General features: G+C 43.6%; 2 protein-coding genes across 2 annotated transcripts in view; one reads left to right on the forward strand and one right to left on the reverse strand.

The window, feature by feature from the left end:
• Positions 1-5,193: 5,193 nt before the first annotated feature.
• SERF1B (small EDRK-rich factor 1B) lies at positions 5,194-10,856 on the reverse strand. Its single transcript, XM_060235786.1, has 3 exons — positions 10,647-10,856; positions 7,343-7,451; positions 5,194-5,737 (listed from the first exon to the last, which is right to left on the reverse strand). The coding sequence occupies exons 1-3, from the start codon at positions 10,651-10,653 to the stop codon at positions 5,665-5,667; spliced, it is 189 nt and encodes a 62-aa protein (XP_060091769.1). The 5' UTR covers positions 10,654-10,856; the 3' UTR covers positions 5,194-5,664.
• Positions 10,857-13,008: 2,152 nt separating this feature from the next.
• The window catches only part of BDP1 (B double prime 1, subunit of RNA polymerase III transcription initiation factor IIIB), a 72,172-nt gene continuing 60,923 nt past the window's right edge, over positions 13,009-24,257 (forward strand). The window contains exons 1-2 of the mRNA XM_060235779.1: positions 13,009-13,385; positions 22,371-22,920. Coding sequence (XP_060091762.1) covers positions 13,162-13,385; positions 22,371-22,920 — 774 coding nt within the window. The 5' untranslated portion in view covers positions 13,009-13,161. The remainder of the gene's footprint in view (positions 13,386-22,370; positions 22,921-24,257) is intronic.

The raw sequence follows: 24,257 nt of genomic DNA on the forward strand, positions 1-24,257 counted from the left end.
ATTATCCTTTCTTCCCCCTTTTCAGTTCCCTTTTCCATTTCTCCCACTATTTCCCTTTCTTCCCATTTCTTTATTTCCCTTCCTTCTTCCCTCTCTCTCTGGAGTAGTGCGCATTGTGAAGGACTACTGCCACGGTATATGAGTGCATTTAAAGGTCTGCTGGGAGCAGCTGCAGTTTTGACATGAAGGGAGGGAGGGATAGCAGGGATGAGGGGTGGGAGCCAGCTACCATCAGTTCAATTTGCACTTGATTATACTAGATAATGTGGCCTAATATGCTAATAAGTATGTGACCTAATATGGTAATATTAGGAAATGTGGTTAAAATGCTAATGAGTTCCTGCTGGGCTTTTTTCTACAAAAAAAGTCCTGGACCTAGGCATTTGCCTAGAGCGGCAGGTCATGTGTGTGTGCCAAATCAGGCTTTCCCCACATGACTTCAAGTAGAAAAACAATTATTTGCATTAATTTTGCCGGCCTGAATTGTTCTCCCTTGGCGGGGCACTGTTTTTTTAAGTTGATAATATGGCCCGTGAATGCAGTTATAAATATCCAAATGGCCCTTGACAGAAAAAAAGTTCTCCACCCCTGCTATACATGATTGCCAACAGATAATCCACACTTGCCCATAAGGATTAATGGAGACCACTCTTGCCCATAGGGAATAATTAGGACCACACTTGGCCATAGAGAATAATGGAGAGCAGGCTTGCCCTAAGAACAACAATTGCCAATTTACATGATTGCCAATAGAAAATCCACACTTGCCCATACGGATTAATGGATTCCATGCTTGCCCAAGGGCAGTGGTCCCCAACTTTTTTGGCCCCAGGGACCTGCCCAAGGGCTGGCCCACCCACCGTGGCCCCAGGGCCTGCAAGGTGGGGGCACCACATTCAGCCTCCCCCCCATCCCCCAGTGCCTCCTCCTGTTCTCCCATGACACCTCCTCCCCCCCGCCACCCACAGCACCTCCTCCCCCCTCCATTCGTACAAGTTTAAGGCTTCCGAAGGCAATGGTGAAGTGCCTCCCCGGCTCTTTAAAGGCCGACCCCTCCCCGCCACTGATTGGTAGGGAAGCCACAGCAGTAGCGTGAGCAACCAGCTGAAAAAGCCACGCTGCCCTTGTCTCCTTCCCACTTCCTTCCTGGACATGGGAAGGAGGCAAGGGCAGTGTGGCTTTTTCAGCCGGTTGCTCGACCTGCTGCCCGGTTTCCTTGCTGATCGGGGGGGGGGGGGGGGCGGGGATAGGTTGGCCTTTAAAGAGCCTGGGAGGCACTTCACCAGAAGGCCTTAAACTTGTACAAATGGAGGGAGGAGGAGGCACTGCGGGGGCGGGTGGGGCTGCGAGGCTGCATGTTGCTGCGGGGGGCGGGGCAGCAGGGCAGTGGGGCCCTGTTGCCAACACGCCACAGACCAGTACCAGTCCACAGCCCGGGGGTTGGGTACCCCTGCCATAGGGAATAATGTAGACCACACTTACTTGTAAGCACAGCAATTGTCCATAGAAAAATGCAAATAGAAAATGGTTACCTACAGGAAATGGAGAGCACCCTTGCCCATAGAGAATAATGGAGACCACATTATCTAAGGACAGCAATCGCACATAGACTATGCATGATTGCCAACTGAGAATGCATGATTGCTCATAGGGAATAATGGAGATCACACTTGCCCATACGGGAAAATGGAGAGCAGGCTTGCCCTAAGGACTTTGATTGCCTATAAACTATACATTATAGCCAATAAAGAATGCACAGTTGCCCATATGAAAAAATGGTAACCACGACTGCCCTTAGGAAATTAGGCTTGCCCATAGGGAATAATGCTCCTGTCAAATGCTGACGTGAAGGGAAGAGTCCAGGGTTTGGTGTGCCTGAAGTCCGAGCAGCTGTATCTGGGGTATGTAGCCATAGCTGCTGAGAATTCTCTAGCATCTGAAGGGTGCTCTTGTCAAATGCTGTAGAGGGGGTGCATTAGAATTCCCAGTGGCTACCAGAGGGTTTGGCTATAGACTCCGGGAACTCAGGCACACTGAATCTCTAGATCTACCAAACATCTGAAGGTGCTCTTGTCAAATGCTGGGGGGGAGATGGGGGTCAAGGGTTTGGCACGCCTGATGTCTCAGGTGTTATAGCCTCTGGGACATCATGTATGCCAAATCTGAAGGGTGCTCCTGTCAAATACTGGAGGCGGGGGGGGGAGGGGGATGTTGAGGGTTTGGCATGCCTGAATTCCCAGCAGCTACAGCTCTATGTCTATGTGTTGCATTATCCTTTGTGTAAATGAAAACCTGCCACTGTTTTTCCATCCTGCAGTATTTACCTTGTTTTCCCAAATAAAATTAATTTTTTTAAAGCACCTGTGTTGTTTCTAGATCACTTGGTTATAAAAGCACTAGGTTATGGGTCAGCTAGTCCCTAAGTAGGCCATACTCCTATTTAAGTGAACAAGATGTGCAACTGAGGGGCTGAAATAGATGCCAGACGCTGCTTCACAACTCAAAGTGACAAGTGGCAGCTGCTACCCACGATGTGTGGGTTATTGCTTAAGGGGCAAGCAGTAGGCAAACTGACCTAAGGGAAGCTGGAGAAATAGGGCCTTCCATCTCTGCCCCCCTTTCAAGAGGAACTTGTGATAATCTTAAACATTTATTAATGCTTCCACAGCTAAGACATGGAGTTGCACTTCTGTTCCAAAACGTAACCATCCTTTGAATGTTGTTGATATAATGGGTCCAAAATTAGCAATTATGCACTTCTTTCCTGAACCCTACTTGTTTCCAATCGTACACCAGTATATTAAAAGCCTACAGGTTTCCAGCTCTTTATCTCATTCTCAGCTACCCTTGGACTCCTTGCTGCTCAAGAGTACTTGACAATACTACTTTTGAGATTGACTGATGTATATTACTCCACATTGTTTTGTAATCAAATCCTATGCCTACTTACTTAGAAGTAGTGATGCTCACAAACCAGAAAAACACAGTTAGGGGTTTCAGGCTGAGCTGGTTCATGGCCCTGCAAACCCCATTGAAGAGGACCACAGTCCCTTTCAATGGAGTTTGCAGAAAGCCCAAAAAACAGCTGAGTGACAGGCAATAGGCTGCTCCCTCCCACTCAGCTGTTTTCTCTGGCAACAGACAGCATGGGTTTAAAGGGAGAGACTCTGCTTTCTGCTGCATCCACAAACTGCTTAATTCGCAAAACATGAACAGAGCAAAATTTATGACAAATTTCGCTTCCTGATTCAGTTAGTACCCATCCCTATTCAGAAGTGGGTCACAGTAGAGCTTACCTGCAAATTTGAATCAGATCACAGATCCTTACGGAATCTACTAGATTGTGGCTACTTCACATAGCTGGGGCTTGGTTTGTTACAATGCATTTGAGCAGCATGCTTGCTGTATTTCACTGTGGCACGCTGCAAACTTACCTTATTTGACTCCTTTAATTACACTTGTGGCAAGCTCCAGGTGGTCATCAAGCTTCATATTTTTAGAAGTTTTGTGAATGGCCTTTGCAGGACATTTTACTTTAGATATTTGACACCTGGCCACCAGCCACCTCCAGCATACACCCCTCATGCTTCATGCATAAAAGAACTGACTTAGGAGAAAATTCTTTCTATACAGCCTAAATAAGGGAATTGTGTGCTAGGGACAACTCCCCTATGCTAATCCACAGCTGTTTTTTGTGAGTAACACTGAACTGTTAAACAAGCTGCCTGCACTTTCCAAAGAAAGGGGAGACATACCTGAATGAGCCACATGGTTGAGAAGCAGTCTTCCTACATCAGAAAACAAACACCAGCGTCAGCATCATCTACAGACTAGACAGATGCAGCATGAAAGGCAAACACAAACAGGGATGAAAAGACGGCACTGCCTTCTCTCAGCAGAGAAGAGGCCACTGCTGCCCAACACACGCATATGCACTGTAGGCTGCCTGTCTCAAGTGCAAGGGTCTTCAGATTCACAAGCCCAAGCAGTTGGCCCTGAGCCTTTTGTATTCAGTCAAGAAGGGATAGCGTAACAGGCTACCTTGGAAGAACAAGTAGCTATTCTGGAGGCTGCTGGAGACCAATACAAAGGATAGAAGCTGCAGATACCTCAAACTGCCGGATGACTGCCATGTCCTAAGTTTCTTACACTGATACGCCCCCAGTCAGCTATGTACCTTATTAGTACTCCCATTTATGTGATTCCCTTTGAATGCAAGATATTGCTTAGGTGCAACTGTAGTTACCTACCTGCTTTAACATAAGCACAGAAGAAACAGATAATTACCAAAACAATCAAGAGGTTGGATGATTACACCCCTTTTCAAGGAGTCAGAACTTCAAAGAATTATAAATTGTGGAGAGAAAATTACTTTCAACACTAGAATTCAGGATGACAAGGAAGTGATCCAAAAGATTACAACTGTATTTTAGCAATTATATGCAGTACTGTCAAACTGAAATTCAACTGAAGTGCAATGAGTAGACAAATTAATCCAAGGAATGACAATACTTGCATTTAACATTAGTGAATTAAAGTAACTGAACACATTTTACATTATAATATTCTTAATATTACTGAAATCTTTATTCCTTTCCACAGAACTGCTACCATTTTCCTCTGAATGCTCACGCCTGAAGGATGCTATAGTCTGAGTGCTTGTGGCATACTAAAACAGAATTCATCAACTTGACATCCTGAATCATATAACTTCGGGGTCCAGAAAATTTCTTGAACTGTCCCAGTTCCTAATCTGCAAATACACATCAAAGAACTTTCTTGTTTGATACAAACAGCAGGGCACAAAGAGTTTAATGTTTAATTTTTAGTCAAGTGACATTTTTCTGTCTGTCTACTTGGATTTGACTCCAAAGTGAGAGATGGTCAAGCTCACTAAAGACTGCTATAGAATCAAGAAACCTGCACCTTGGCTGCCATTCTTGTGATCAAGTAGCCTTAGTCAACAGATAAAATGTAGATTTTCACTCATATTAAATTTTAATTGAAGTTTTTACACAATGTATTTAGGGAACTTTGTTCAGTTGTAACTGAGTAAGTATTCACGCTGCACAAAACAGGGCTTTAAAATAGTTTGGCTGCACTGGCCCAAGAACTTTGGATAGTGTCAAAATGTCAGCAACAACCAAAGGCCATTCCATCTGTCTTGAAAACCCATTCCAAACTACACAATACTTCATGCAACACTTTTATTGTAAAAATAATTTAGATTAACTTTACAGCTGACCTTTACAAATTGGAAAGTACAGAGAACTGGGCTTTTTAGTTATACCATCTCTGAATGTTAAAGGTCCCCAGTTTACCTGCATATTTGATAACTGGTACAATTACACAAGCCATACTGAGCCAACATTGTAACAATGAAAACTGCAGTCAAGCTATTGCTACCATTACTAATAGACATGCAAAGGGAACTGAGAATCCAATTTTATTGGACGATATTCTAGTAATTCAATTAAAGCCAAGTCAGCTGCAACTGCACTATACTAACCAGAAGTTCTAAAATAAATGCATACTGGACAAGAGAGCAAAGAGAAGATAAACATTAACCATTTAATGACTGGCTACTTTTACAAATATGTCTTTTTAGGCCCTATTATTTCAAGATGCATTGCAGCAAAAGTTAGGTCTTTTTGTAGCCATAAACTATTTTGCTCCTGTCTGAAGAGACTTCTTCTCATCAGCTGCTTTCTGCTTTTGCTGCATTATTTCAGAATCCCTGTTAAAAAAAAAAGACGAGTTTCTGTATATTTTTATGTACAATTAGATCAATATATAAGAAATGCTTTTTAAAGCCTGTAGTTCTTCCTTTTTTTCCCCAAACAATTTTTATTAGTAACATATGGCAATATATTCAATTTCTTATATCATTAATAACTACTTTTTAAAATCCCATATATTACTTTCTACCTCCCCTCCCCCCTTTACTTGACCCCCACCGGTGTACTAAATTCAAAACATCATTTTAAAAGGTACCCCTAATTAATAAGAACCAAAGTTCATATCTTCCCCCCACTTATACTTAATCATTATCAAAGACTGTCCAATGTCCTTTTATTTTCCATTCTTTTTCTACATATTTTCTGAACTTCTTCCACTCCATCTTAAATACTTCTAAATCATAGTCTCTTAAAGTTCTTGTTAACTTATCCATTTCACTCCATGTAATAACTTTAACAGTCCAATCCCATTTCTCTGGTATTTTTTCTTGCTTCCACAACTGCGCATACAATGTCCTAGCAGCTGAGAGCAAGTACCAGATTAAAGTTCTCTCTTCTTTTGGAGATTTTTTCCATTTGTAATCCTAACAGAAAAGTCTCTGCAACTTCGTTAAATTCATATCCCAAGATCTTAGAAATCTCTTGCTGAATCATCTGCCAAAACATTTTAGCTCTTTCACAAGTCCACCACATATGGTAGAAAGAACCTTCATGCTTTTTATATTTCCAACATCTGTCTGGCATCGTTATTCATCTTTGCCAATTTTTTAGAAGTTATATACCATCTGCACATCATCTTAAAACAATTTTCTTTGATTGAGAGTTTCATAGAGTTCTTCCACAAATATTCCCAAGTTTCCATCTGTATTTCTTTATGTACATGAATTGCCCATTTAATCATTTGAGATTTTACTACTTCATCTTCTGTAGACCATTGTAAAAGTAATTTATATACTTTTGAAATTAATTTATCATCGTCTCCAAGCAGAACTTTTTCCATTTCTGTTTGCTCCTTCCTTATTCTTTCAGTTTTAATATCATTCTCCACCAAGCTCTTTATTTGTTGCATTTGAAACCAATCATCTTTATTATTCAACTCTTCAGCAGTTTTCAGTTCTATTTTGTCACTTTGTATTTTTAACAGTTGACTATATGACAACTACTTTTCTTCCCCTATCTCAGCTGTTATTTTTATTATTTCCGCTGGTACTATCCATAACGGTCTTCTCTCATCTCCATACTTCTTATATTTCATCCATGTACTTAATAAATTACTTCTTACAGAATGGTAAGAGAAAAAACTGTCCATCTTCTTTTTTCCATAATACAAATATGCGTGCCAGCCAAATTTATTTCCGTTACCTTCCAACACTAAAAGTTTTGTTTACCAGCGTTATCCATTCTTTTATCCAAGCCTGTAGTTCTTCCTCAAACCCAAACTTCTACTACTCAGCAGTAACATCTGATTATCAAATCCTAGCCCAGGATAGTCTTTCATTTTAAACCCCCTTCCTGACAATTTACAGTTAAAGATAAGATCACAACCATTCAATGTTGTGCCCTTGATCGTTATGCCTTTAACAGCAGAACTTTATACAACTTACCTTTGTTTCCTCTGAGAAGCAGACAAAGTATCCTCTTTTCTTTTTCCTTTGTTCTGTTCTTGAGTTTTCTTCATGTTCTTCTGGCGGGCAAGTTCACGCTGGTTCCCACCTATAAGTACAAACAGTGAAAGGATTATGTGCCAAGTACCTTGCTCAAAAGTAAACATTACCTTAGGGTCAAAGGTGCCATATCCACAAGCTGTATGACAAAGGTTGCTGTCAATATCCCACATCTTCCCTCCACTGCCTCATGAGTACATCAAAAAGAGACAAGAACAATTCTGAGAATGAATAATCTGCTCCGTGGTTTGACATGCAATTACCTCCAGTATTGCACTTCTTTCCCTAGATATCCATACATAGAATATGTCACCCCTAGCAATAAGACTTGGGAAACGAAGGCACCAGAGAGCTTTAGGAACACATAAGTAGGAATCCATTAAACTTTTTCCACCCCTTCTAGCTAATCAGTGGACAGATCCATCCTGAAAAGTTTGTGTTCTGTAGGACACAACTACATTAGCTACACCTTTTCAGACAACTCTTCTCCATTTGGGACTTTGTGTTTTGTAAAGGTTTGGATTTTTCTGCACAATTAGGTGCCTTACCAAGTTTGCAGAAAGACCCGCTTTTGTGTATATGGCCCCAAAATGCAGGTATAAATATGTTACATTGAAAATTAGATATAATAAAGACCTGATAATCTGCTCCCTCCTATGGTTAACCTTACACCATCCTTCTGTTTAACTGTGCTACTTTCAGTCTTCTGAACCCACCTTCCTTTGTATCCTCCCTCCCATCACCTAAATCTTTATCTACTGAGCAAAGTAACTGTTGCAGCACAGTACAATTTACACTTCCATTCAAATTCCCACACTTTTTATCATTACTTTGCTATTTTCTGTGGACACCCACCCTAATACACTGAACACTGAACAAAATGATGCCTCCCAAGGACACTTAATTGGGTACACCTGTTCATAAAATCTGCAGCTGAATGTGTGTGGCAAATCTATGCATTACATAGATATTTAGTAAGGAAACAGAATTGTTCCAATCAAAAGTGTACTTGAATTGCTTAACTATATCTTAATCAAATTAATCTCAACTTTGGGATTTCCAGACACACATTTCCATTGCCCCAAGGAAGTTAGAAACCAGAATTTTTGCTCATGAAGCTACAGCAAAACACAGACTCTGTTTAGATATCATACAGAACAATGACATAATTAATCTATACTTTGTGCAATTAACTGAAGACAGATCATTCCACTAACTAGTTGTATATAACAATGAAGGACGTGAAACCATGGACATTAGTTTATTAGCCACATTAAGTCTCCACTATGACTTCTGCCTGCCTGACTGACTGCCTGCCTGATTTAACCCTGATTTGTTTCCAGCCACTGTTTGCAGACCAGGATACTAGCCTGATCTATGTAGGAGAAAGAATTAAGGCAATCCACAATTTTAACTATTGCAAGCCAAAACCTGTTTCATAAACGAACCATGGTTAAAATAAACCATGGCATTGTCTGAACTGAGCCACAGCCTCATGATCCACTTTACTTTCTTAAACCAATCTATAATCCACCCAAGCATTTCTACAAAATGGACCAGTTCTGCCCTCAGAGTGTAATATTTTCCCTGCTCCACTGAAGGCCTAAAAATGCTTCTCCAGGGGAAGAGGGGCCAATGATGAGCAGTATTTCAAGCCTAAAAAGAGATGAGAGGAGCATTCCACTTTGTGAGCAGAAACTGGTCCACTACTTCAACACAGCCACCCAAGAATTTTTTTATTCCTAGAGAAAACACAACACCACAACACAGTTTCTTTCGGCATTTTATAACACTAGACAACGTAAACACCTTTACATGTTGTAAGAATGCAACTTCTTTGAGGGCCAGCCAAATCAATTAATTAAGACACTGAACTTTATAAACACCAAATTGCTCTGTTTGCCCTGAAGCCTGTACAAACTGCTTAAAAACATTAACGAAGTTTCATTCACATCCATACATTTTATTCAAGTTATTTCCACGTCAAAGCTTAATCAGGAATCAACTTCATCTATGAAGTTCACAAAACGGACTTTCAAATAAGCCTACAAAAAAATCACATCAGTGGCATGATCCACCTGGCATTTCAACAAAGCCACCCATCAGCACTAGAATTTGTCAGAAAAGCAAACCAAGCATTCTCATTTAAAGAAGTCATACCATGGCCATAGCCAGCAGGAGCACAGGAGGGCAGTGCCCCCTACAGAATCTTTTCAGTGAAAGGGAAGATTAGGTGGAGATGCTGTAGATTTTATAGGGGGCACCACCCCCAAGGTCCCCTGCTGGTTACAGCCCTGTCACACTGAACAACAGCTTTTGTTTCACCTCCACTTCCAACCTTATTTTACACCTGGTACAGTCCAGTCTTCAGTATAACCAATGGTATGAAAGACCCATTTTTCCATGACCTACTCAAATAGGTGTTTTAGATCAGTGGTCCCCAACCTTTTTGGCACCAGCAACTGGTTTTGTGGAAGACAATTTTTCCATGGACTAGTGGGGGTGCTGGGGTTTTTGCTGCCCCAGGCTGCCCCCAAGCCCACACTCCATCCCTGCCCCCCATGGGGGGTGTCTTTAAATAAAGAGTAGTGAAGGTCTCTGCAGACCAATACCGGGTCCACAGCCCAGGGGTTGGGGACTCTTGTTTAGACATTCACAATCCCCAGCCACCAGACTGCCCCAATAATCTTCACTATGCTTATAAAGGAGTTCTTCTGCAATAAAAGCCTAGTTTAAATAATATTCCTAGTTTAAATAATATACCACCAGGAAAAACTGTCTATAGCAATGAGATACCACACCAGAGGAAATCCAGGAACTCTGGCTCGTCTTTCTTTCGAGTCAATCTTTCACACTTAAAGCTTGCGCATATTTTCTCAGCAATAAGCCCTCCTGTGGTGAGTGCCAGGGCAGTGGACCTCGCCTGCCGTCTCACGCTCTTCCTTCTCCTGTCAACGAGATGCTCCTTCAAAAAAGGATGGAGGGACGACTATCCCACACAGAGGAGCTTATTGTCTGCTCTCGCTCGGCTAAGCGGCCCCTCCGCTAGACGAGCTTCTACCTCTACAATCGCCGCCCACAGAAGAGGCGGCGCGCTCAACAGGCAGCGGCGCCTCCCTCTGGCCGAGAGCCACAGCCAGGCCTGACCGCTCAGAGCCGCTGCCAACCATCGCTAGAAACCAAGGGACGAATGCAGCAAGCCGAGAAAGTGGGGAGGTCAGCGAGCTGAGCAAAGAATACTCACGGGCCATGGCGAAACAATAACCCCAGCGGTAGCGGCGGTAACCGTTAGGCACGAGCCACTGAAACCCCAATCTACCACTCCAACTGCCAGAACCTTCTGCGTGCCCCGCCTGTCGTGGCGCCGCTTATGTAAGGGACCGCCTGTGTAACGTCACGACGCTTGGTCTCGCCTGCTTGATCTACTAGCTCCGCCCCCAATGACGTCGTTGAGACCTGGGAGTGAATGCGTGGCTTTGTTATTGTTCTAAGGGGCGGGGGTGTTCGTTGAGTTTAACCACTTCAGGCACAAACAAGCAACAAAAGATATTTTGAAAAATTAGAAGGCATTGTAGCATCAGCTTTCGAGGGCTGCTGGCCACTGATGTGTTGGCGTGGGATCTCGCCCACGAAAGTTTATAGTAGTATAAATGTCAGTGCCTTAAGGTCTTTTGTTATTAGTTGTTGCCGCCAGCACCTAATAAATCTGCATTGACCTAGGTGCACTTACTTGGGCCAATTCCGCACTAGACTTTTAATCCTGGTTTAGCCCTGTCCCCAAATTGACATTCTACACTTGAATCATAGAAACCAACTCTATGAGTTTATGATTCTAGTGTAGAAAATCAGATTGGGGACAGGCTGAACCAGGATTAAAGTCTAGAGTGGAATTGGAATTGACAGTGGGATTTACTTCCAAGTAAACGGTGGGAGGGACGGGGGCTCAGTGGTAGAGCATCTGCTTGGGAAGCAGAAGGTCCCAGGTTCAATCCCTGGCATCTCCAAAAAAGGGTCCAGGCAAATAGGTGTGAAAAACCTCAGCTTGAGACGCTGGAGAGCTGCTGCCAGTCTGAGAAGACAATACTGACTTTGATGGACCAAAGGTCTGATTTAGTATAAGGCAGCTCCATATGTTCAAACCTGCATAGAATGAGGCCCTGGCACAGTGACGGTTCTGGCATTTGTACAATGGGGTTTGTTTATAATTCGAAGGTGCAAGTCCTTATGCAAAAGTAAACCCCACACGAGTTCAATGCCTTTTTTTTTTTTTAAAAAAAAGAAAAGGTAAAGGTAATCCACTGTGCAAGCACCAGTCGTTTTCGACCCAGTCATCTACACTCCCCCCACCCCAAGCTGGGTATTCATTTTACCGACCTCGGAAGGATGGCAGGCTGAGTCAACCTGAGGCCTTCTCCTGTTGCTGCCTTACATCAACATGCTTCCGCCCATTGAAGTCAACCATTTGTGAGCATCCAACTATGTACAGAATCAGGCTTTTGCTCTCTGTATAAACAGAAGTCTACTGACACCTTACAGACTGCAGCATATGCTTCCATGGACTACTAGACCACTTCTTTACTTGCAGTGATTGGCTTCTCATTATCTAGATTGTTTAAATGTAAGAGGCAAAAATAAACAGCAGGGTGAAGGGGTCATGACATAATGGTGAAAAATAACTATAAATTAAAATCAGGTGGGTCCCCCCAGAATGGTAACTTAAGCTTGCTATGCCTGTTTGGACCTTGCATCTGTTAAATATCTATTATGTTGTATGCTAATTTGCTGCCCACCTTCTACCTATAAGTATGGACTGGTAACTTCCATTTCATTCTTCTTCCATTCTGAAGAAGTGTGTGTGCACATAAAAAGCTTATTCCTCAAATAGTACTTTAAAACTATAGAATCACAGAGTTGGAAGGGACCTCCAGGGTCATCTAGTCCAACCCTCTGCACAACAAAGGAAACTTACAAATACTTACCCCCCTAAATTCATACCTCCTTTCCGCCTAATTTCACAGAAGCAGCATTGCTGTCAGATGGCCATCTAGCTCTGTTTAAAAACCTCCAAAGGAGAGCTGACCACCTCCCTTTGTTGGACTCGAACTTTGTATACATTAAAATCTAATTTAAAATGTACAGTCCATAAATTAGTTTTGCTAAGCTATACTGGTCGGGGAGTCTCAAACTATTTTGGCAAAAGTAGGGAAAAGTTTCTATATTTTATTAGTTTTCAATTTTTCATTATTTATTTCTGTACTTTCTGCATTTCATGGCCCAGTGCAGCGCTATGCAAATCGGATTTATTAACGAATAAATTTGAGTAAGATCGTAGCGTTCATTTTCTACTGAAATAAGCAGAATTTCTGCAGAAGCCTAGTTTTAAGAGTTTAGGGACAGCGAAGCAGAGCTGTCAGGCAAGCATACAGGCAAAAAGGAACACGCCTGGAATCGCGACAAGCAACCCACACGACTTTGCTCCCTTCGGAATTTTACGGCGTATTCAAGCATAGCATCGCTTTCCGCATGTCTGACACGGAGGGCGTGTCTTTATCAAGAGGTGTAGAATTCCAGCCACTGTTTTGTCGCAGCGTGATGACGCAACCAGCGTGCTGTTTCGCAGCAGCTGACAGCCACCGAGAGGAAGGGAGGGGAGCTGGGCTGGACCGGCCCGGGTCAGTGACATGAGGCGGCCCCGCCGGCCGGAGGAAAAAGGGGACGGTGGGCTTTAGCTCGGGTCGGTGCATCTCTGTCGCGCCGCCATGTTCCGCCGCTCCAGGTTCAACGTGAAACCCAACGTGAGACCGAGCGCGGCGGGCAGAGGGAACAGTGGCAGCGGGAACAGCTCAGAGGCTCCGGCAGCGGCCCCGGAGGCTCAGCATGCCCCGGAAACCACCGCTAGCTCCGCTGACGCGAGCTCCGATTCCCAGCCAGGGCCTGTCGGAGACCCTCAGCAAGGCTGTAGTGGCGGCGGCAGCAGCAGCAGGTGAGCTCGGCCTCTGGCTCTAGCGGCCATTTATTTTTCTTCTCCCGTAAAATTGAGCCCGTTTGTACCAGAGAGCGGACAAGCCGCAGAAGCCCGAGAGGCGCTCTGCCTTGTTCACACCTGCGGCTCCGTCAGGCGGTGGGTGGAAGCGCTATCGCGGTTTTAAGGCGCAGTCCTTTTCACTAGAATCGGTTGGGGGAGTTCAGTTGAGAAGAATCAAATACAGAGCTATCAAAGGATATAAACGGATGCACGGACGAACTCTGTGTCTCTACTAACACTATTAGGGACGTTAGAGGAGAGCTCTGCGGGATCAGACCGAGGGTCAAGCAAGTTCAGCACTTCTTTTCCCATAGTAATTAACCAGATGCCGCCAGCGGCTCCACAAGAATAGAAAGAAGGCATCAGCATCCACTTGCTTTTGCCCTCCTGTACTACAACTGAACATGGAGGTTTCGTCAAGCCGCCATGACTAATAGCTATTAATAAACCAGTTATCTTTTAATTTATTTAGTCTCCTTTTAGTCCATTTAAACTGGTGGTCATCTTGTGGCTGTGAATTCCAGAATTATGTGTAAATCCCAATGCAAGAATCTCTTTCCTGTTTAACTGCAACCTGTTCAGGCTCTATCTGTGTTTATGGAAAGTTAGGGATTTTTTTTAAATTCATTGTCCATCGATTAAACACTTTGAGTGTTGGAGTTGGAGAAGTCTTTGTGTTAGTTTGTCTATGCAATTAACTAAGTTACCTTTCTTGAATAATTTGCTGTCATTTATAAAACGTTCAGTCTCATTGTTCACTCCAATTTCACATCATTTATGAACAAGTTTATGAACAAGCAATGGCCTCAGTACTAGTTGAAGCATGCCACTGTTTGTTTCCTTTCACTGTGACAATTAGGGCATTTTCCCACACACTAAATAACACACTATCAATGCATTTTGCAACTGGATTGTACTGTGTGAAATGGCAAGATCTGCTTGCAACAGTTGCTGAAGTGAACTGAAATTACATTATTTAGCATGTGTGAAAGCTGTTCCATGCTTCCTAGTGTTTAACTATTTTCCTATCCCTTGATTGCTAAATTTAATTTGGAGCCTTTGGTGAGGAACTTTGTTAGAAGCTTTTTAGAAGTTCAGGTATATAATGTTTTATATAATAGTGAGCGGGTAGATTTAAAAAATTGCCCCAGTCTAGGACATATATTTTTGTGAACCTGGGTCACCATGCAGGTTACAGTTGACTAACATCCACAGTTATTCTTGCATGGTTTTGGACCTTTTTAAATAGTGAAACTGAGGGTCTGGCGCATCTAGAGCTTATTTATATTATGAAAATAATTGAAACAATGATATTACTGAGGTTATGCGTGCAGCACTTTGTCCTATAAGTGTTGTCTCTTTAAGAGAACTCTTTGCAGTGAAATATGACTTTTTAAATTATAAGTAATAGAATGGGGTAGCATGGGGGGAGATGGAACAGCTTTATGGATGCTTGAGTATTATGACGAGGAGGTGTGCTGATGGATGTCTAATTATAATATAGCGTTTGAAAGGTTTGATTTCTCTGGTAGACAAAGAATAATGATGGGCACCTGCTTCCTTCAGTTGGTATATATTATAAATTTGTGTAATGGTGTTAGGTTTGTTAGGTTTATGTTAAGTATTTACATAATTGTTCACCTAATTCTTCAAGTAAGTTCTCTGCAATCAGGTTTCTGGTAATGCATCATACAGTATTAGAATGTTTGTCATTGTACGGAATGTCTCTTAGGATATTTATTTTGGTCAATTTATATTCTGCCCTTTTCCAGAAATGGGCTCAGATGAATAACAACATAATAAAACACAGTTAAAACTTACAATTAAAACCAGAACAATATAAAACAGTATAATAAAATAGTACATGAAACAGTACAATAATCAGAAGCAAGTTATAGACAAGTTATAGATTATAGATGGCGGCTCTGTTGGGCACATTTTACAGTATACTGAAGGTCTGAAATACAGTAATTAAGAATAATAAGATGGTATCGGCAGCAGCTATGGTATCACAGCAAAGGAAGCCAGCCAATGGAATAGGACGCCCACTGCCTCAACCAAAGGCCTGGTGGAATAGCTCAGTTTTACATGCCCTACAAAATGGTAGTAGTTCAGTAAGGGCCTGGATCTCTGTAGGGAGCTGATTCCACCAGGGCCACGGCCGAAAAGGCCGTGACCCTGGTTGAGGCAAGTCAGACATCCTTTGGGCCAGGGACAGTCAATATGGATCACTAGCTTGTAGTTTGTATTTCTTTGAGGGCTTTTGAACACTACATGATTTCTTCTCAGCAATTTTGAGCTTTTAGCCTTATTTTCTATTGACAGGGTGGAGAATGCTAGCATCTAAATGTCACATTATAATTGTTTGCATGTACAGTGCAGAAATGTTTTATGTTCTTTCAAACAACTGGTGTGGAGAATGTATACATGTAAGCATTTTAATTGGCTTAACTAGAACTGCTGAAGATAATAAAACACTTAAGCAGTATTTGTCAAGGAACAATTGCAAACAAGTATTTTGTTAGGTGAGAGAGAGGAGGACTAGTCATTAAAATTGAGTAGCTGCAAGGGGAGAGATTGTTGTCTGTATAGAAGTCTATTTGTGTCTCTTACTATCTCCTTCACAATATTATGTAACATATTGAAAATTATTGGGAAGAATTTTCAGGAAATAAGACTGTGGAAGGCATTTATATATTCAGAATCTTGCGCAGCATAAAAAAGTTAGTATGATCTGAAATGCACCTTGTTCATGAAAGGCATCTGGAGCAAGTACAGGTTTTAGCTGAATGCAGTGTTTTTTTTAAAGTAGGGTATTTATATTGAACTTGGTAGGCATATGAAAGGTTGTGAATTCAGTAATATGCAGGGCTTTTTCTGAGCAGGAACGTACAGGAACACAGTTCCGGCTGGCTTCGTGTCGGGGTGTGGCCTAATATGCAAATGAGTTCATGTTAGGCTTTTTCTACCAAAAAGCCTGTGTGAAACCATGGTGATGTAGGGTGTATGGCCTAATATGCAAATGAGTTCCTGCTGGGCTTTTTCTATCAAAAAAGCCCTGGTAATATGTAACAAATGATTGTAGAGGTGTCCAAAGAGGTCCTAGGACTGATTGACAGTTATTAATTGAAAAAAAAATCAATGTGTTTGGATAGTATATATACAAGAGTTCTTAACTAAGAAAGGAAATGGTTTGTCATTAACATCAACATCTGTGCCAAAAGATGGAAAAATAGCCAATAAGATGCCTTTAAAAAAAATCTAAATCGGGGTGTCAAACATGTGGACCGTGGGCTTCTGTCAGGCTTGCGAGAAACTCTGCTTCCTTCTACGTCTCTCTTCTTTCTGTGTCACAGCTTGCTTTGCCAGGATTTCTGTTGTATAGGAGCTAAAGTGCAAAGGCTCATTTTCTTCATTGGCTGAAGCTCCTCTCTTGGGGAGGAAGTGGGGAGGGAGGAAGAGCTTGCTTTGATACTGACCACAATATTGCACGAGTGCTAATACTTTAAGCATGTTTTATTTTAGTTTTTTTAAAATCATTGTATCGATTACAAAGTTTATATTTCTGCTTCCTGTCATTACATTTTATGACACACATGGCCCGGCCTGACAAGGTTTCATTTATGTCAGATCTGTCTCTCATATCTTTTTTCTTCCTATACTTTATATTATAAAATTTATCTTTACTGGAGTTGTCAAAATTACTAGACAATTTTAACAAAAGGTTTATACTATAAAATTTGAAAATGGATTTTGTGCAGCTGAGACAAAATAATAGGGGACAATCTATGTAAAGAAAATATTGTAGAATTAAGTTTTTTGAAAGTATTCCTATGCAAAATAATACCAAAATGTATTGTGTTTTTTCCCCATCCCCCATCCCTTTCTTTTCTTAAAACCAATAAAACTTTTTGAAAACCAGATCTGTCTCTCATAGCAAATGAGTTCAATATCCCTGCCCTGCCCTAAATCTTATGTGAGTAGTGAGCAGTGCTGTGCTTTTTATGCTTGTACATTGGTTGAATCCTTTTTTCCTGCTTTCCTAAGACCTCTATCTGTGACACATTTACATAGAAATAATTTCACATGTATAGGATGTGGTTTTAAAAATCATGGCTGAAATTTTCTGTAAGAAGGTGTATTAAAAAGGGTAAGCTGTATCAGGGTTATGAACTAGCTCTTTCTCGAGTTTGCATCATTAGCACATATTATAAGTAATAATAATAATAATAATAAATTTATATCCCACCCTCCCCGCTGAAACAGGCTCAGGGCGGCTCACATAGCATAATATAAAATACAAACATTACAATAATAAAATAATAAAAGTACACTGGTACATAACAAATTACATATTACAGTTCAGTTATACATACTATTACATTAAAACCATCTAATTAAAACAATCAAATTTAAAACCAACAAATTAGTTTGGTGCTACAGTCTCAATGTTACTCATCTTACAATTTTACTTGACGATGGTACAATAGGTTCCACCTTAAGAAAAAGCCAGCTGAAAGAGGGTAGTCTTGCAGGCCCTACGGAACTGGGTAAGGCTCCGCAAGGCCCGTACCTCTTCTGGTAATTGGTTCCACCAGTGGGGAGCTGTGATCGAAAAGGCCCTTTCTCTTGTAGCTTTCAGTCTGGCCTCCTTTGGCCCGGGGATTATCAATAGATTTTGAGAACCAGATCTCAGTACCCTACGGGGAACATATGGTGAGAGACGGTCCCTAAGGTAGGCAGGTCCTCGGCCATATAGGGCTTTAAAGGTAATAACCAGCATCTTGTAACGAATCTGGTACACAATTGGCTGCCAGTGCAGTTCCCGCAGCCTCAACTGTATGTGCTCCCACTTAGGGAGTCCCAATAACAGTCTGGCTGCTGCGTTCTGCACTAGCTGCAGATTTCAGGTTCAGCACAGGGGCAGCCCCATGTAGAGAGCATTACAGTAGTCTAACCTCGAGGTGACTGTTGCATGGATCACTGTTGCCAGGTCATTGTGCTCCAGGAAGGGGGCCAACAGCTGCGCCCACCTAAGATGAAAAAAGGCAGATTTAGCAGTGGCTAAATCTGGGCCTCCATTGACAAGGAAGGCTCCAGTAGCACCCCCAAGCTCTTGACCTAGTGCACTGTTTCCAATGGCGCACCATCAAAAGCTGGTAGGGGGATTTCCCTTCCCGGGCCGGTGCAGCTCAGGGAAAGGACCTCTGTATTCGCTGGATTCAACTTCAACCTACTCAGCCTTAGCCATCCTGCTACGGCTTGCAACGCTAGGTCCAGATTTTCTGGGAGGCCACCACGCTGGCCGTCCATCAGTAGATAGAGCTGGGTGTCATCAGCATACTGGTGACAGCCCAGCCCATACCTCCGGGCAATCTGGGCAAGGGGGCGCATGTAGATGTTAAACAACATCGGGGAGAGCACCACCTCCTGAGGTACTCCACAATTAAGTGGATGCCTCTGGAACAGTTCTCCCCCAATCACCACCCTTTGTCCCTGACCATCAAGGAAAGAGGAAAGCCATTGCAAGGCTAGCCCCTGAATCCCCACGGGTCAGTAACTGATGGTCGATTGTATCGAACGCAGCCGATAGGTATAATAACATCAGCACCGCCGGACCACCTCGATCCATATGCCGCTGGAGATCATCCACCAGGGCAACCAGCACTGTCTCCGTCCCATGGCCTGGGCGAAAGCTGGACTGCTGGGGATCTAGGATGGAAGCGTCATCCAGAAAACTCTGCCACTGTAACACTACTGCTCTCTCAATAATTTTGCCCAAAAAGGGCAAATTTGAGACCAGCCGGTAATGTGCCAATTCGAACGGATCTGACGTAGCCTTTTTCAGCAGAGGGTGGACCACAGCCTCTTTAAGAGGCATTGGAAAAAGTTGCTCTGAGAGGGATCTATTTACAGTGTCCTGTATAGGACACCTAAGCTCCCTCTGGCAGGCTTTAATTAGCCAGGAAGGGCACGGGTCCAGATCACAAGTTGTTGGGCGTACAGTAGAGAGATTTCTGTCAACTTCCTCCAAGCTGAGTGTGTTGAAGCGATCCAGGACTGGACCAGAAGACAGACATGGGGCCTTGAGTTTACATACTGTATCCAATGTGGCGGGGAGGTCGTGGCGTAGCAACACGATCTTATCTGCAAAAAATTTCACAAAAGCCTCACAGCCTTTCTCTATTTCTTTAGCATTTGGCCTGCCTTGTGGCAGTGTTGTAAGATTCCGAATTGTCCTAAACAATTGTGCCGGGTGTGAATTTGCAGACGCAATCTTGGCCACAAAGTAAGTCTTCTTTGTGGCTTTGACTGCCATCTCATAGGACCTCATAAACTCTTTATAAGATGTTCTAGTCACTTTGTCTCGAGTATGCCGCCATTGCCTCTCTAACTGTCTGAGTCCTCGTTTCAGCTGTTGCAGCTCCGGGGTACACCACGAGGCCAGCTTAACACGAGGGCATTGAGGTGCGATATCATCAATGACTCTGGAGCGCCGGCCATGCCAGGACTCAACCAGATCATCAAGAGAGTCGCCAGGGGGCCAGGGGTCCCGTAGAGCCATTTGGAACTGCTCTGGGTCCATCAGACTCCGCGCGCAAGCCAAAATAAGCTCACCGCCCAAACGGGCTTGATGGCAAAGTGGTTCGACCATGGCGCCGCCTCCGCAGTAATATTGTCCACCAAAATTCTGGCCACAAAGATCAAATCTAACATGTGCCCTGCCTGGTGAGTGGGCGATGTAACAAATTGGGAGAGTCCCAGTGTCACAATGGATGACACTAGGCCTGACTAGAGGCTGTGTTGTCAGCATGGACATTGAAGTCGCCCAGGATCACAAACCTTGGGTACTCCAATGCCCAGCCTGTTATGGCCTCGATCAGGGATGGTAAGGTGCTGGCTGGTGCGTTAGATGGACGGTACACCAGCCAAATCGCCAACCCCTCCCCAATGTCCCATGCCAGACCGGCACATTCAATACCGTTGATCTCTGGGGCTGGAAGATCCCTAAAGGAGTAAGCCTCTCGTATGAATAGAGCCACCCCTCCCCCACCCACTAGTCTGTGATTGGTGAAATACTGAGTAACCTGGGGGAACCATTTGGGAGAGGGCCACAGTGTCTCCCTCTTGCACCCAGGTCTCAGTCACACAACCAAGGTCCACATCCTGCTCGAGTAGAGACTCTCGGAGGACCGAGGTCTTGTTATTTATGGACCTGGCATTGCATAACACCAGTGACGGAGGCGAGTAATTCAATCTGGCCCCACTACCTGTCAACGTTGGGATAGGATGCAGACCAGAAGGTGGCCAAGCACCACCTTGTCTCGGTCTCCTCTTATATCGATGTTTGTTCCCACCATCATACTTTCCCCTCCCAGGAGTACCGGAATCCCCAGGCCTGCCATCTCCTACTGGTCTCTACTTCAGCCTCAACCAATGTAGAAAGCACAACTCACATCCTACAATTAATTAACTCCCCAATCCTCTCCGACCTTGCCAATCAATTCCCTTAAGTTACCGACCTGCCAATTCTAAAAGTTAACCAACTAATTTAAACCCAACCCACAATCTTCCTTTTAAATTAATTAGCTAAAATACTTAAAATTAATTCTGATGGCATTACTAATTATAGAAACTCTCCCCAACCATAAAACACCCTTAATTAATTTGCCAAAAATATATATTCTATCTGAAAGCCAATCAATTCAACAATAAATTTCTCTTTATATAAATTAGTTAACTAAAACAATTTATCAGTTAGCAGCTAAAATTTCAATCATTATAAACTAGCAGCTCGGAGATAGTTGGAGGTAGTTGTTGTAGCAAAATAAAGTGCTGCTGTGCAGATGTTGTGCAAAATATCCTCAAAATGTGGTTGTGCGAAAAGCAGGGTCCCCAGTTCTCCAAAGTGCGGTTGTGCAGCGAGGTGCAGAGCGAAGTCTTCAATTTTTCATTCTTTCGAGCAAAGGCTTTAGTCCGTTGACCCCTCTGTGCAGCTTGGCAGACCTGGGGGGGTAAAGGCCCCCCCACACCTCCCCGCTGCATAAACAAGGACTCCAGGAGCTCCACTAGCTCCACTCATGGTCGGTGCCCAGGATGGCTGTTTATAGTATTCCCCGCCCAATTCAGAGGCACAATAGCAGCTGACAGCCACCGCAGGAGGAAGCACCAGTCGAGCTGCAGCAAGCTGAATGCTGCATCCACGGGTGCCCTCCGCTGCCTTCCCGGCGCCTCATCCGGTGGTCCAGCTGCTGCCGATATCTCCTCTCCGATGCCCTATTCTCTGGCGTCTGACCCCGCCGGAGCCTGCTGCTTCGCTCACCACATGGGCCCACTCGGACCCGCTCGCCACTTGGCTCTGCCTGGCTTCGCTCACACACCAGGCCGCGGTCACGGCGGCCCTTCATGTCAGCACCAGGCCCGAAACAGTAGGCTATGTTTCTTTGTCTCTCTGGGGAACTGGAGCCCACCAAGCTCTTAAATTTTCGCCCCATACCTTTCCGTAGCAGCATGTTACTAGGTCCGCCGTTAGAAGTAGCTGTTGCAGGCGTGTGGTTGGCATAAAAGTTTCAGTTTCAGGAGCTCTAGCAGTAGAGCTCCTGCTTCATCGCCATTTTCTACTCTTAACTCTTAAAGTAGTGTCTTATAGTAGTAACCTATGCTTTCATATGAGAAGTGAATGAGTTTGCCTACTGCTGATATTAAATCATTAACAGTAAAAACAATGGTTAGGATTCTAAAAATATATTTGCATTTAACCAGTTGTGAAGCCTCAACTTCCCTGGGCTAATTTTGATCTCTAAACTCAATAAGTTTTTCAAAAATGAATTCCCTGATTTGTTGTACTATGGGGCATCTACTTAATTTGCTGTTAATAGTCCAGCTGCCCTTTTATGACAGATTTATTTCATGACAATTTTTTCCTCACTCTGAATTTTCCAGAGATGAAAAGACCGGCAATTCAAGTGGTGATGGAAATAGTATTAAATGCACAGACTCCCCTTTTCAGAGACGAAAACGAATATCCACAATACCCAATCTTGCTAAGCCAAGAGTTTCATCCACTTCTGCATGTTGTGCTGTCAGTTCAGTGTCAAAATATTCTCAAAAGTGGGTACCTCGCTCTCCTCCTGGTAACTCTGTCCTTCAAAAGGAATCACCTTCATGTGAGAAGACTAATATAGAAAAATCTCCCATATTGCCTGAGAAGAAAACACCTCTTCCCCAAGTACCACAATTTTCTCCATTTAAAAAATCTGGTAATAAGGAGACCAATCTGGCTGTAACAGCTCATAAAAGTGATGAAGCCCAGCAGAACAACATATCCTCACCACTTAAAGAGAGACCCACACAGGAAAGTTTGATGCAGGAGGAGATACAGCAGGCCAAACCTGCGGCAGCAAAAGAAAAAAAGATATGCTCTGATCATGAAAAAATAATCAAAGCTAAGAAGCTGAGGCAGCTGCTCAAGGAAGAATTGAAGAAAGAAAAGGTATGGTAATGTATTTAGCAAAATTTTTATGAGGAAGCTGATGGTAGGTCTTTTGTAGGTTGTGTGGCTCATGACACATCTATCCCATTTACTTACAAACATCTCCCCGCCCCCCAATTCCTGGCCTTGGCTGGAATGAGCTATGCCAGGGTTGTCAAACATGAAGCCAGGGGCTGGAACAGGCCTATCCAGGACTCCAGGAACAGCCCCATCCAGCGGCTTTGAGCAACTGGTGTAAGGGAGGGAACAGGAGGCTGCTGGGGCAGCAGCTCTGATTTTAGCTTCAGCACAGCAGAACAACCTTGTCTGCAGCAGACAAGCAGATCCCCTTCACTTCAGGGACAGCCTCAATGTTAAGTTAGGAGCCATTGCACTCAGCTTGCAGCTCCAGGGGTGCTGTCTTAGATGGCCACAGGTATCAGCATTTGCACATGGTGTGTGCAGATGATCAGAAAATTCTATGTTAGGGCTTTATGGCAGCCAGCTCCACTGCTGTATTTGTGACCTGCTGTCCAGCAGCTGTTCTTTGGCTCATGAGGGGCATTCTTTGGCACTTCCTTCCATACACTGGGGCCTAGTCCTGCCACTTAACATGTGACTTGGTGGCCAGGCTTTCCTCCCCTATGGATCATCTGGTAGCCTTCATCTGTAGTCAGCTGCCAACATGCGCGGGGGGGAGTGCCAGGATCTCTAGTTGTATTAGTCGTTGGGTGGCCTGAGGCTTCTGTTACACACAGTGCCTTTTCCCCCATCAGATGATCTGGCAGCCCTCAGCCTGGGATGGCTGCTGCTACATGGAGGTAGCATGGCTTACCAACAAGCTTTGACTTGAATCCCCAGCATTGCGCCACCATGGATTTCCTGGCAGCCTTGGCTGGAGGTGGTTGCTGCCACACAGGCAATTGTGACTTATGATACTTTGCTTGGCCTGTGTCCTGCTGTGCATATGGCCTTGAACCTCGGCTGCTGCCCCTCAACTTCTGCAGATGGGGGTGGGGGATATAGTGCAGCTTGTTTTCCCAGTCCCCTTCCAAGGTGGCTCAAGGTAAGTGGGGGGGGGGGACCTTGCAACACCAACCACTTTGCATTTTACCCTGGGGCCTGGGCTCACAGCACTGGTGGCAGGAGCAGGCTGGGAAAGGGGTTTGCCTTCAGCTGCTTCAGATTTGACAGTATATTGTCAAGACATTTTGTTACAGTATTTCTAGCATTGCAGGTTGGAGCTTCAGTGCTGTCATTTTCCTTGCAGCCTCATAGCTTGAAGTGATGGTGTTGTGTCTGGTTTTGTTCTGATCCTATTGTTGTCTAGTAAACAAAAGTACATTCTTACTATTAGG

The sequence above is a fragment of the Heteronotia binoei genome, chromosome 4 (genome assembly GCF_032191835.1).
Source record: "Heteronotia binoei isolate CCM8104 ecotype False Entrance Well chromosome 4, APGP_CSIRO_Hbin_v1, whole genome shotgun sequence".
Classification (NCBI taxonomy): domain Eukaryota; kingdom Metazoa; phylum Chordata; class Lepidosauria; order Squamata; family Gekkonidae; genus Heteronotia; species Heteronotia binoei.